The 14,559-nt window shown below is 42.3% G+C and overlaps 1 protein-coding gene across 1 annotated transcript in view; it reads right to left on the bottom strand.

Moving 5' to 3' along the window:
* ADAMTS12 (ADAM metallopeptidase with thrombospondin type 1 motif 12) overlaps window positions 1-14,559 on the bottom strand; it is a 159,790-nt gene that overhangs the window by 127,130 nt on the left and 18,101 nt on the right. The window contains exons 4-5 of the mRNA XM_045285263.1: window positions 10,258-10,382; window positions 3,634-3,783 (exon numbers count right to left, since the gene is read on the bottom strand). Of these exons, the coding sequence (XP_045141198.1) occupies window positions 3,634-3,783; window positions 10,258-10,382 (275 nt within the window). The remainder of the gene's footprint in view (window positions 1-3,633; window positions 3,784-10,257; window positions 10,383-14,559) is intronic.

Here is a 14,559-nt window from a genome sequence, read left to right as displayed (position 1 = left end):
AAAAAAAAAAAAGAAATGGAATCTTCCAGTTTGTAACTTTTTGCCATCCGCACGTTTACTATAGTAGGAATTCATCTCTTTTTAAATTGCTGAGTTGAATCCCATGTTTAACCATTCACCCTGTGAGGATCACCGTGAAGCTAAGATGATGAGCTCCCTTCTTGCAAAGTCGGAGCCATTCAGGACTCTGTTGACGAAGAGAGTATCCGTTCTTGCTTCTTTCCCTCCTCTGAGGAGGAAATGTTTCGGTCTTTGAATATTAAATGTGATGTTAATCATAAACAAACTAAGTATAACTCAGTGCCATGAAGTCAGTGCTGACACATAGTGACCCCTGTGGGTTTCTGAAACTGCAGCTGTTTTTCGGGACTCGAAAACCTAGTCTTTCTCCCTGGGACCTTCCAGTGGTTTCCAGCTGTTGACCACGGGGACCACAGCCCAATGGGTGTTAACTATAGGTTCTGTGTAAGTGCTCTTTAATCCCACAAGTCTAGGACCTCTGCTCAGTTTGGGGGTTTTGTTGTTGTTGCTGTTGTTCCTTTTTTATCTATTTTCATTCAGGCTAAATATTTTCTACTGTTCAGTTTTCTGAGCCATTGCTTCTTTCCTCTGTCCCTGGGCCCATCTGTCAAGCTTTGAATCGCAATCATTTCTTTTCTAAAAGCTTTTGTTTCTTAGCTGAGACTTAGTATTTTTTTTAAAAAATTTGAATGCTGCTGATTCTTGCTCACGGAAGCATTTCTATGAGGGCTGCTTTCAAACCTGTGTTAGTGATCTTACCTCTCTGACAGCTTGGTGTTGTCATCTAGAGATTTTCTTTTCTCATGTAGCCTGAAATTTCCCTGATGCTTTGTCATAAACAGTGATTTTTCTATTGTAACCTGGACATTTCCATACTATTTTGAGACTGGATCTTACTGGAAACTTTTGCTTTACCTGGCTTTTTACAACCCACTCTGGCAGGAACGGCTGGGAGACAGGCTTTAGTGGAAGTGGATGTTCTTCCAGGTGGCCTCCTTACTGCTGGTAAGGAGGTTCCAATCCCCCACGTGGTTTATACTGATACCATGATGGCAAGAGAAATGAGTCATGCCTGGCTTTGGGGAATAAAAAGCTCTCTTTAATTGGCCTTTATGACACCACCAATACAAGGCTTGGGTGTTGTCTAAAGAGCTTCCATGAATGGAAGGAAGTCGAGCTTCCCACTGACAGTTTGTTGGAGTAGCTATGGAGACACAGTGTGTGCCACAGTGTGTGTGTGTGTGTGTGTGTGTGTGTGTGTGTGTATGTGTGTGTATGTGCTATCTGGCTTGACTATAGTAATACTGCCTAACAGTTTTCTGTCTTGTTAGGCTTCCCTTTCTTGGTCCTTTGGCAGAAAGAACTTTGGAGCCTTTGTGATCTTTGCTCACATCCAAATGGAAAGCCCAGAGGACTCATTCTCAGAGCTCATTCTCAACTCATTGCTCAAGTCCCAGCATTCCCAGCCTAGATTTCTGCTTCGTTCCATTTTTCAGTCTATTATGTTTATTGTTTACAGAATATCCAGGGTTTTTAATTGTGTCTAGCAGGAGTAATAGGGAAAAGTATGTATGTCTGTATTCCTTGAGTCTAAAGTGTTCAACGGATGGCACGCAATGCCTCTGAGTTGTTATAGCACAGGTTTTTGTATCATCTATTGGCTTCTAAATGCTGGTATCTGCCCACTGAGTAGGACGTTCTAAAGGGTCAGTGTGTTAGTTATAAAATCTGGTGTCAATTTGAGAGGATTAAGAGTGAAGGGGCAGAGTTTAGCCTGTCAATCAGGTCACAGCTTGATGACCTCATTTAGAGGCGCTAAGGAGATAAATAACTGCTGAAGACAGGACACATGTGGACTCCCTGGGAGACATTCCAGCTGAGAAGACACTTGGAGCTACCCTAGTGCCCTGAGCTGGAGAAGCCAAGTAGAAACCCCTGCCAGTGCTGAGATGCTTACATCGCTACTGGATCTACAAGACTTCTCACCCACTGGCCTGTGATCATCCTGTATTCAGTGTCATTTCATGTATTTTGTGAGTCTGAAGAAAACTTTATAGATTGATATTGGACATATAGGCTAATCTCAGACTTATGGACTTGATCTGGTCTGGGCTGAGACTTTTTCTCAATATTCAATTGCTCTTGTATATAAAGCTCTCCCTTATAAACATATGCATGTCTCTCTGGATTTGTTTCTCTAGTCTACCCAGACTAACACAGTCAGGAACTCCAAGAAGCTGTTTTGAACCAAGGACTTAGGGTGTTATATCTCAAATACTCCAGTCCTCCCCATCTTGGGTGGAATAACTCTGAGGTATATAGTTTCTCTATACTGTTTCTCTGAGTTTATCCATAGGACCAAGGTTCCGGTAAAGGGTCAATTATTTACAGGTGTCTCCCTCTAAGTTTCCAATTAGTATGATGCTGTTTGTGAGGGTTAATGTTATGCGTCAACTTGGCTAGGCCATGGCCTTCAGTGGTTTGGCAAACACTACAGTAGCCTCTATTTTGTGATATGCTGTGGGTAGCCCACTAGTTGGAGGGGAAGTTCCTTAGGCATGTGGCCTGCATTCAAATATATAAATAGATAGTCCAACCAAGCTCTTTCTCTTGATCTTGCACTTGTCTTGTCTGAACTCTATTTCTCGGGACATAAGAAGCTGGCAGTCTGCCACTACATGTGTCAATTTTGGATTCCCCAAACTGCAACCACGTGAACTCAGAAGTCTCTAGCCTGCCTCCTGTCCCAAGAACTTGGGACTTTCCAGCCTCTGCAACTGCATGAGATGTTTCCATGAAGCAAATCTCTCTGTGTGTAGGTATATATAGACACCAGTGGATGTGCTCCTCTTGAGAACCCAGTGTACAGCACTCAGTGACAAGGGCACAAGTAAGCTTCTTTCTCCCTGGGCACCACTTATGCCCAAGGAATACAGAATCTTTACTTTCTCGTCACCCAAGCATTTAAAACATGCCTTTCATAAATTCATCTAATAAAATTCACACCTTTCTGCTATAATTTGGACATCTCACCAACTGTTGTGTGCTTCCTCAGTTTATAGCAGTTTTCAATGTTTTCTTTATTCAATCTTTTCCTCAAATATATGTAAGTAAATAGAGTTAATAACATCTACCGGATATAGCTGTTTGTGCAAGAGCTGATCCTAGTGTCTAGAATAAAGCAAAGGCACAAAATGACTAGCTTTTGTGACTTTTTAGTACTGGTGATATGATGCTCATTTCTTAAGAACGAAACAAGAAGTGTTACTCTGGAAGTGAACGACTGAGGGGAAGGGTACTTCCTTGTCTTTTTCGCCACATTCAGATTGGAGAATTGCAGTGGTTTCTGACCTTGGTATGGATAGAGATACAAGTGGCCATGGCATAGGAGATATTGGAGGGTGGGAAGTAACACTATTATTCTCATTGCACAGATGAGAAAGTGGAGGTCCTAGAAGGCAGAAATTCAAGCCACAAAGCAATCAGCGTCTCTGGGTTTATCATAGATTCTCTGATAAATCTCTCAGTTTAATGTTCTCTCCATTTTCTATACTGTTGCTACTCATAATACAGCAAAAGAAAAAAAAGTATAACAATTTCTTGACCTTTTACCTGTGTCCAAGCTCATGGGCAATGGTGAAAGCCAGAGGGAGTCCAGAATCTTCGTTGATGTTGCAACTCTGGTGAGGCTGGCACATTCCCGACAGATGGGAGAGACCCAGAGTCTCACAGGGCTGATTGACACCGGCACAGATGTCTTTTCTGAAAGCAGAGAATGAAGAGATGCTGACGTGTGCAAGACCATGTCCGGGAAAGAAAGCCCTCCTGCGAAAAGTCAGCATCCAAACTCACCTTCCACAGGATCAGGAAAACCATGCTTTAAAAACAAGCAAAACCAGAGCCAAAACAAACAACTGTCCACGTAAATGTAGGGAACAGTTTTGAATTCATCAAGACTCTCCTGATTTAATTTCTTGATTATTGAATCTCACTGATATCGAACAAATGGGATGTTTGGGAACATATTTTATTTTCAGCTGCTTTCATTCTTGAGCTCAGAAAGCTGAAGTATATTATTTGGTTTTTTAAAAAGAGAGGGAGAAAGGATTTGATGGAAAATTGAAGTTAATTTGAATTGTTAAATGGGGATAATCAGCGATGGGTGGTGTTTTGCAAAAATATAAAACCAGTTCAGCTCTTTCTGAGACCTCTGCTCTAAACTAATCATAAAACGTTTTCTCCTTCATGAAAATGGCAACTGTTCCCACCTGCTTATCCAGAGATGAACTCAATTGTCTATCTAACCCCACAACACTAACAATATCGTGTGCATGCATGTGCACATACACCCACACACCCACACCACAAGCACAAGCATCTAAAATCCTCTCATTACCAGGAACTATATCTATAGACTTACTCAAGCAAAATAAAGGAAAGTTTCCTCGGACACCCCAAAATACTAGGTATGGTTTATAAAATTAAAATATCTAATTATCTCCCCTATTCATTCAAGGCAGGAGTTTTGAAAGATTCCTGAACTGGACATTTGATTTTCTGCAGCTCAACAAGAGCGACTCCCTGCCAAAAGTGTCTGGCACAAATGCTAGTTTTTGAGCTGGATTCTGAGCACTAGTTCACTGTTGACCTTATGCTGATGAAGTTTGTGCCAGCACCATTTTTGGCAACAGAAGGTCTTCTGCTTTTTGTGTTAATTGCGCTGTAAAAAGATCCATGCTTTGAGGAGCCCTGGGAGTTCTGATTTTCCAAGACCCCAGCCATGGCTGGGACATGGTGTGGGAGTGAGGCACTCCAGTCTCAGAAGGGCATCAGCTGAAACCCACACTTAAATGACAGCGCTTGCCAGGTGGATCAGTCTGTTGAGCTAGATTCGATCGTATGATATCTAAGCAGTTTCTGCATCTGACAGAGAGCCTGCCATGTCCTTTCCCCACCCAACTTGCAGGATGTGTCCATTACTATTTCCCGGAGAACCCCAAGTCTTCATGGTGCTGTTGGGAAATGATGCCCATCTCATTATCACACGGCAGGAGGTCAGGTCCAAGTGTTCTTTGGGTGTCCTTGAATGTCTAGCATTAAGGAGGGAAAGTAGAGTAATGAAAGAATTGCAGGAAGATGGTTATTACAGGCAAGGAGATTGATCTCCTAAAAGGAGAAGTGCTAAATCGTCGCTGTGCATTTTGGGAAACATGCCTTGGCCTCTGCCCACCAGTCTCATTTCATTGGTGGCGTTCTGAGTCAAAGCCACACTCTACTGAATTAGACTCCCGGTGAACTCCATTAAAGTCATGCTCTGATTGTCTCCCAGAGGCGGAGCTCAGTCACCATCCTTCCCTCCCTTTCTCTGAAAACATATTTCTTTTTTGCAGATTAGTGATTCTCAACTAGGAGTGATATCACTCTCCTTTCTTCCCCCATCAGACACAAAGAAGACACCGACAATGTCTGAAGACACATTTGCTCTCCACACCCTGGAGGGAGGAGGTTGCTACTGGCATTTCATGACTAAAGGTAGAGATGTTGATCAACATCCTATTAACACATTTGCTTTCCACACCCTGGAGGGAGGAGGTTGCTACTGGCATTTCATGACTAAAGGTAGAGATGTTGATAAACATCCTATTAGACTCAATAAGTAACATCTGGTCCCAAATGTGTGGTCGCAAATATCAACAGTGGCAAGGTTGAGGAACCCTACTTTAGAAATTGAAATACTCTCATTATCTAGCAGTTGGTGAAGCTCCTAACCATTTCATGAGACTCACTCCCATTTCTAAGAAAAAATGATCAGGAAAAGAGAAAAAGAGGGCAGATATTTCACATTTGTATTGCTCAGTGGTTGAAAGTATGACTGTGAATAACTCATGATCATAATTAAGGACAGGATTACTGGGGTCAAATTCCTTGGATATAAGTCTCAACTGTGGTCATTGACAGAAATAAGATTTTAGACCAGGACCTCCCAATGCATGAGGCTGCCTGGGGCTGAAGTGCCTGGGCCATATAGCCTCTACTAATATGCACCATGCATGTTAGTCTGGGTTGACTAGAGAAACAAATTCATAGACACTCATATGTATATAAGAAAGGGCTTTATATACAAGAGCAATTGAATATTGAGAAAACATCCCAGCCCAGTGCAGATCAAGTCCATGAGTCCAATATTAGCCCATATGTCTGATACCAATCTATAAATTCCTCTTCAGACTCATACAACACATGCAATGATGCCGAATGCAAGAAGATCACAGGCCAGTGGAAGGAAAATCTTGTAGATCCTGTGGCTGTGGAAACATCTCAGCGCTGGCATGGGTCTCCGTGTGTGTGTGTATGTGTCCCACCCCAGCGAGCTCTTTATCTTCTTAGTGCCTCCAAATGAGGTCATCAAACTGTGACCTGATTGACAGGCTAAACTCCACCCCTTCACTCTTAGTCTCAAATTGACAACAGATTATGGAACCACCACACCCTGCATCCCTACATAGGGATGGCCACTGGGCAGGTACCTTCCTTTGTTCAAATGGAAGCCTTTCCTCCATCTAAAAAGAAATAACAAAAACCACACCACGGAGTTGATTCTGACTCATGATAGCTGCTTGTGTGACAGAGCAGAACCGCTCCTTTGGGTTTTCTTGACTAATTCTCACAGAAGCAGGCTGCCTGGCCTTCATTCTGTGCTGCCATTGGGTGGGTTATAACCAATAACCTTTAGGTTAGTAGCCAAGTGAACATTATTTGTGCCAGTCAGAAACCTACATTTAGATTAGAATAAAACAATTCGCTATCAATTCTGACACATGAAAGTCCAAGGGCAAGGCTGGATGTGTTGGAACCAGACTGCCAGGTCTTTCTTCCAAGGTACTCTCAGGCAGAGTCACCCCGCCAATTTTTTCATTAGTAGTCTGTGTGTAACCATTTCTGCCACTTGGAGACTCTTTAGATTAGAGTTCTTAGTGCCTGGTATATCATAGTTGCTCAGTTAAGTACTTTTGGATTGGATGAGCAAACAGAGCCTTAAAAAGCCTGAACTAACCAGAAAAGTTGACTGGCTTTTCACACCTATGTAAGGTGGTATGATAGCTTTATTGGTTGGCCATCTTATTGGTGCCATCTTATCTCTCTGCAGTCAAAACAAAGTTATAACTTCGTAAGGATAAAAGGTGAAAGGTGTAACCACACCATACTGCCTGCAGAGGAGAGGGCCCTCTCTCTAAATCTTGTCCTCAACCTCAGTCAGTAAGAGGATTAATTTCTATAGCAAGCTCTGCACATTTCTAAACATGGAGATCCTTTGGCGTAACACAGTTCACAAAGACAATGATCGGCATTCTGCTTTGGTGAGTGGTGACTGAGGTCTGCAAGGTGTGTGACTGCCAAGGAAACAATCCGGTCTGTCGTGGAGGACGCACAGCCAAGTGGTTCCCTAGAAGCAAGAATGGCCAGATTGTCTCACATACATTGGAGATGTTCTCAGGAGAGACCAATCCGTGGAAAAGGACGTCTGCTCGGTAAAATAAAGGGGCTGGGAAGAGGAAAAACCCCAAAGAAGATGGATTGGCACAGTGGCTGCAACAATGGGCTCAAACATAAGAACAGTGGTGGGGAAGGTGCAGAGCGGAGCAGTGTTTCATTATGTTTTGGACAGGGTTGCTATGAGTCGGAATCCATTTGATAGCACCTAACAACACAACAGCTATCTAAAGTGCATTTAAAGGCTCTCCCTGCCCAGAGGGAAGGAGAGTGGATAACATTGAAGGTGCATGGAAACAATTAGTTCGATGTACTAATGGACCAGGGCAACATCAGTCTACAGGACTCTGAGACCTGGCTATCTCTCCTGAGAGGAATCATATTAGAAGCTCCCAGATAGAGTGGGAGAAAAATAAGAAACAAAACTCAAAATCATAAAAAGAGCAGGCCTACTGGTCTGATACAGAATGATGGAACGTTGGCCCTTAGTCACCCTTGAGCTGTGGAAATGAATTGAACCCTATGGCTCAATTTTCAATGGAACAATAGACAGGTCTCTAAGGCAGACAATAACACTGGAGAGGTGTACACATCTTATAAGAACCAACCACCAGTGATCCAATGGGCAGCACTCACCCAAGTTCCAAGTTCAGAAGGTTAGGGAAGAAAGCTGGATGGAAACAGGAAGCACGGGAGGACATGGGGTGTGCGATGTTGCATGGTGGGGATTGCAAACATTGGCATACATCAAAAGGTGTATGCGTTACTAAATGGAAACCTGATTTGTATGCTAAGCCTTCACCCAATGTACAGTACAACCGGTGTTTAAAAGGTTTTAAATAACAATCATGAATAAATAAACTGGAGGAAAATATAATGAAGGGCTGGCAATTCCCCTGCTAGGAGGCCCAGAGTGTCTCTATGAATTTGTTTCTCTAGTCTACCCAGACTAACACAATGACACAACAGTTACACAAGTACTATGAATTGTGTAAAAAGATATGCTTATAAATTTTAGAGATTAAAATAATTTTCTAAAATCTGTCGGCAACGTTTACCTGCCTGCATCTGAGTGACAAAGGTGGCTTGGAGGACCCATCAGACACAGCGTCCTTGTGAACTGAGGACATTTAGTCTGAGCATCTTGCAAACTCACACGCTCACAGTTATCTTGCTGATTTGTTTGAGCATTTTCTCAGGTTTCCTCTCATATCTATGTATTCGTGTACATATATGTATATATTATGTATAATATGTTTTGCTTTCATCATTGCTGCAAGCCATAGGCATCAGCTCACACCTCCTACCACACAGCAGACACACGTGAGGAACAAGGATGCAGATGCTCTTGTTTAAAACGCTGCATAGAACACATCGGCTGGTGGGAATGAGAACAAGGGATGCAGGCTCCGAGTGGCAGGAGGAGCAACACGGCCAGATGGAGACTGTGACCCGGAGGAACCTCAGGAACAGGAATCCTTCAGGCTTGGTCGGTGTCAGACTCTCATGGGAAACTTGGTAACATCTCTGACAAGCTCGTGCCTCTCCAGGTGACAATGCGGCTCTCAAAGTCTGAGAATGATCACATTTCATCACTCTGCTCCCGCCATCCTTTGCAGGACAGGACATGTTTCTGGAACATGTGAGAGGCTTTAAAGAGGCCATGGAGACATGGAATGAACAGATAATGACATTTCCCAGGAACTTTTGAAGCCCCCCTCGTACGTTCCTGGTAATCTAAGCCCCTGCTGTTGAGTTGACCCTGTAGGACTGGTTAGAACCACCCCAGAGTTTTCCCCAGAGCAGCTGAGGGGCTTGAAAGTAACCATGGGCTTTAACCATGAAGATTAATCATGAAGGCTCTTTTCCTCTCAGCATAACCAACTGAAAGCATCTTGGGTAAGGAAAATCTTGGGCATTTGAAACAAATGCTCACCCTTTAGAGTAAGAAACTGGCTTTTAATATGACAGAGAGCAAGGAAGAGTGCTGAGAATGTCATGAGCTTTCATGATTAAATTATGTAATGGCATTATTTAATAATTATATTAAATTACGTGATGGATTAGATTGTGTGCCCACTCCACCCCATGGCTAAAGTAGGTTCTTGAATCCTAACCTTTTTGCCTATGGATCTAAACTTCTTTGGTACATTAATGAGACAATATCAGTTTAGGGTGTGTCCTAAATCTAATCACTTCTGAGTTATAAAATGAACAGATTAGATGTAAAAGCAAGACCAAAGGGAGGAGGGGAGCTAGATGCCCTGGAGAACTGAGAAATAATGGGGAAGGACGTCCTGCTTGGTAAAATAAAGGGGCTGCGAAGAGGAAAAACCCTAAAGAAGATGGATTGGCACAGTGGCTGCAACAATGGGCTCAAACATAAGAACAGTGGTGGGGAAGGTGCAGAGCGGAGCAGTGTTTCATTATGTTTTGGACAGGGTTGCTATGAGTTGGAATCTATTTGATAGCACCTAACAACACAATAGCTATCTAAAGTGCATCTAAAGCCCAAAGAGACCTTGCTCTCCAACAGAGAGAGAGCTTTCTACTAGAGCTGGCGTCACTTCAGACTTCAAGCTTATAAACAGGAAATGGTAAGTTTCTGTTCTTTAAAGCCATCACTTTTAGCATTTGTGTTACAGCAACACAAGAAAGCTAAGACATCTGGCAACACTTTCCCCCACCAATTTGCCCTCCTCCCCCCATTGCTTCCCTCCCTGAGTTCTAGGCAGCCTGTGGTACCTGGTGAGAAGAACAGCCACATCATGATGAACAGGGTTGAGGTCGCTCTTGGGATTGATGCTCTTCTGCCACTTGCAGAAGCTGGACAGCGTCTTCTCGGCATGGTGCACTATTTTCAATCCTTGCTGGAGGAAGAAGGAGAGATTGTCAGGATTGGGCTCAATGGCTCAGGGTAGGTGGAAGGGGTGCTAGTTGCAGAGAATCCACGGGAGATGAGCTTAGGGCCAGGGCCTCGGGTATTCAGCAGAAAGTTGACAGAAGCAACTTACTCCTCTGGGCAAACTCTTTGTTATGTACACGATCACTGTCCTTTCTTGCATGTCTTCATGCAAGGAGCCTGACCTGACAGGGAGAACTCCAGGGCAGAGGTTATCATGGGGACAAGTAGCCCTGGGAGAAAAATTTAAATTTATTAAAAAGACCAGCATTTATTTAAAATTTTATTTCTAGTAATTGTATATATATAGAGAGAGGGCGGGGTGGGGGAGAAAGAAACACACAGAGAGATGATCTACTTGACAGTTTGACCCCACCAAAGAACTTCACAGGAGAAAGACACGGCTATTTGCTTCAGCGAAGATTACAGTCTAGAAGACCATATGGAACAATTCCAAATGTCACAAAGGAGTCAAAATAAACCCCAAAGCTGTATTTTTTATCTCCTTCACTCGTTGGACTGTGGTGGATTGCTTATTGCTCTGATGCTGAAAGCTATGCCACCAGGGTTCCAAATGCCAGCCGAGGCATCCCTGGTGGATCGATCTCACCAAGGTTATCAGACTAAGGACAGACTAAGAGTACCAAGTAAACCGTGTGTCCCTGAGGGATCCGCTGCGTCTGAACAGCAGCTGGATTGTCTGGCACAGTGCCAGAGGATGGACTCTTCAGCTTGGAAACTCTCAAACTCACGCTGGTAGTTCCCTGTTAATATATTGCTACAACCACCGTTAATTGATCCTCAGCAACACTTTCCAGGCAAATATCGTTTGCTAATTTGCAGATTCCATCAGGTCACCTTTCTTTGTAATGACTACAAATAAGGCTCTCTTCCAATCAATTGACAAGCTAATCGTTTGCCAGATTCCTTCTTCTTGACACATGAGTGCTTGCAATGCTTCATTGGTGGATTGAAACATTTCCGCTGGTATTCTACAACTTCATGAAGTCTTGGTTTCTGCTCGTGCATTCAGTACAGTTTGAACTTCTTCCTTCAGTATCATGGTTCTTGTAATGAGTGAATGTCAACCATAGAATCTTCCAGTATTGCAACTCAAGGCTCCAACTTCGCTTCTGTTCTTTCGGCTTGATATGTGCTGAGTGCAGTCTTCCTGGGTTTTCTACCTCCAACTCTGTGCCCATTTCATTGTTCTATTTTACTTTACCTAGAGCTGCTCTGTGAGGTTTTCTGTTCAGCGCTTTCACTTTCATCATTTGTTTCCATTGCTTTAGCCACTTTATGATCAAGAAAAAGTGTGAGTGTCTCTTCTGGTTTTTGAAAAATGATATTTGCAATGAAGGAGTCATTGGACTTACCAATTCTCTCATGGGTTCTCCAGGTTTGTTTTTATAACCAAGGCTCTATTTTCCAACTATTTGTCCTTTCTCTTTGCTTCTAACATTCCCATTCTGATCACAAATAATTATCAATGTATCTGGATTGCACGTTTGATCAGTTTCAGACCGAAGACATTGGTATAATTTTCCAATTTCTTCATCTCTAGCTGTAGCAGCTGATATGTAAATATGAACTGGTATGAATTGTATGAACTGGCTTTCCTTGAATGTGCATAGCTATTATGCTGACACACAAAGCATTATACTTCAAGATAAATCTTGACATGTTATCTTTAACAATAAGTTTGACACCATTTATCTTGAACTTATGAACTCATAGTAAGCCATATCATTATCTTATTCAACATGGCTAATATTAGTCCATTTAGCTCACTCTCTACTCACATAAAAATATTTGATCTTTATATTACATTTCATTTTTGTTGACTTCCAATATTCTTAGATTCATATTTCATGTATTCCAAGGTTCTATTATTAATAGATGTTCACAGCTGTTTCTTCTCATTTTGAGCCTACCACATCAACAAATGAAGGATAACAGATTTTTTGCGAGGGGATGGAGGAAGGCTGTAGCTATAAAATGAAAAGTAAGATTAACAATCTCTGTGATGTAATTGTTCTGTGTCTTTATGGTAGCAATGGTTCCTCAAATATACATATGTTATGATATTTCATAACAGTAACAATAAATTCCTTATAAGTACAAGGAAAACTCATGAAATCTGAATAAGATAGGGGGACTGTATCAACATAAACTTCTTGGTGGTAAATATTGTACTAACACTATGTAAGATATGGCCATTGGGTGGCAGTGGATACACAGTTTGGTGTATTTGTACTATTTTTTAAAACTGCACATGCATTTACCATGAAATAGAAATATAAAAATATATATTTAAAATAACAGTTTTAATAACTCAAGGTTGAGGGAGATTCAACAGAAGACCTGATGAAATACTTTCTTGTATGATGCAAGTGAATTTCTCACCAACAGTTTCGGAGTGAAGGTAACCTATATTGTTTCAGATGGCTTACCGTGAACAGGAAGAACCCACATATTCACGTATCCTCTCATTTACCCACGTACTAACTAAAGTTCCATCAATTTCCCTATTTAAATAACCATGAGTACAAATATTCACTAGGTAGCCCACAAGTAAATGCAGAAGGAGCTTATAGCTGCTCTTAGGTCTAAGAATTTCTGGTAAAGTCACAAAACTCAAGATGAGACTTTGTGTAATCTGAAAAGTCCAAACTTGTGGCATAGTATGTAAAGTACTCGATTGCCAACTGGAAGGTTGGGAGTTTGAGCCCAGCAGCTGTTCCACAAGAGAACTATGTGACAGTTGGCTTCCAAAGGATTAATGACTTAGGAAAACTTAAACTCACATTGAGTTGATGCCAACTCATAGCGACCCGACAGGACATGGTTTCCAAGACTGTAATTCTTTATGGGAGTAGAAAGTCTCATTGTTCTCCACAGAGTAGCTGATAATTTCTAATTTTTGACCTTGAATCACTTAAACTTTGTCATTTGAGTCACTATGAGTCAGAGTTGACTGGACACAAATGTGTGTGTGTGTGTGTCTGTGTGTGTGTGTGTGAGTTTGGGTGATGGTGGTGAGGGGTCATTTTCCTTTGATACATTGGCATGTATCATCATTTGGAAGAATGGACATACAATGTGTGTCTGCTTAAGAAAAAGTGTATATTTACAAACATTTCCTTGTTCTTAAAACAAATTAAAGACATCTTTGCCAGGACATCTTGACTGTGGTGTAGAAAGCAGTATTAATTTCCAGTTGTGGCAAAACATAAATTCTTGCCTCCAATTTTTCATCATTATGAAGAAGCCATTCTTCAGAAGGGCTTCAGAAATTATGTGTCTAATCTTCTCATTTAAACAATGAGAAAATTGAGGTCACAAAGAGACACAGCTAGTCTTACCACATCTTCTCAGACTTTGTATGAACTCTTCTTTCTTTGCCTTCTTTTTAGATTTCTGCTCTGCTCACACTCACTTATCATTCTCTTTTTTGGGGGAAATAATTTATATACTGATAACCCACTAAAATATGAGTTTATCAAATATTCTTGGGGTGAGGATCAGGTAGTATGGCAGGGACCAGACCAAATCCAGGGATACATATGGTAGCCAACTAAAAAGGAGGTAAGGAAAGGAAAAAAAATAATAATAAAGAAATGGGTGATGGGGGCACAGGCCACTAACCCACCCAAACGGGGAGAGAGGGTATTGTTTATATCTCCACAGCAACAGAGGGACCAGACTTCAACCCAGTGTTCCAAGAAGTGAATGCAACATGACGGCGTGGAGTAGGGAACCAGTGGAGAGGTCTGAGGGGCCGGCCCCAATCTGAACTACGTGGACACCTGCCCCTCCCCCCAGAAGAATTTATTTCAAAGGATGGTGCTGAATCTGCAGCTCTGGGAGAGGGACATATCTGATTGGAGCATACGGGAGCAGATGAAGGATGAGGAGGAGAGAATGGAGCACATCCTGGCCCACCATGCCTTGAGGACGATATTCCCACCCAGAGCAGCCAGTCCACAGAGAAGAACACATGGCGAGCCCCACTATGAGACATGACACCCTTCACTGACCCATAGCCCTACAGGGACAACACCGGAGACACAGTGTGGGAATTGTACCCGATCTGATCCCACCACACCGAGGCAAAACACTAAGGGGGTGCAACAGAACAGCAA

The sequence above is a fragment of the Echinops telfairi genome, unplaced genomic scaffold, assembly GCF_000313985.2.
Source record: "Echinops telfairi isolate 266 unplaced genomic scaffold, ASM31398v2 ScPeMD7_7469;HRSCAF=8507_1, whole genome shotgun sequence".
Taxonomy (NCBI): Eukaryota; Metazoa; Chordata; class Mammalia; order Afrosoricida; family Tenrecidae; genus Echinops; species Echinops telfairi.
Note: the sequence above shows the minus strand (reverse complement) of the source record. Positions and strands in the feature narration are given on the sequence as shown.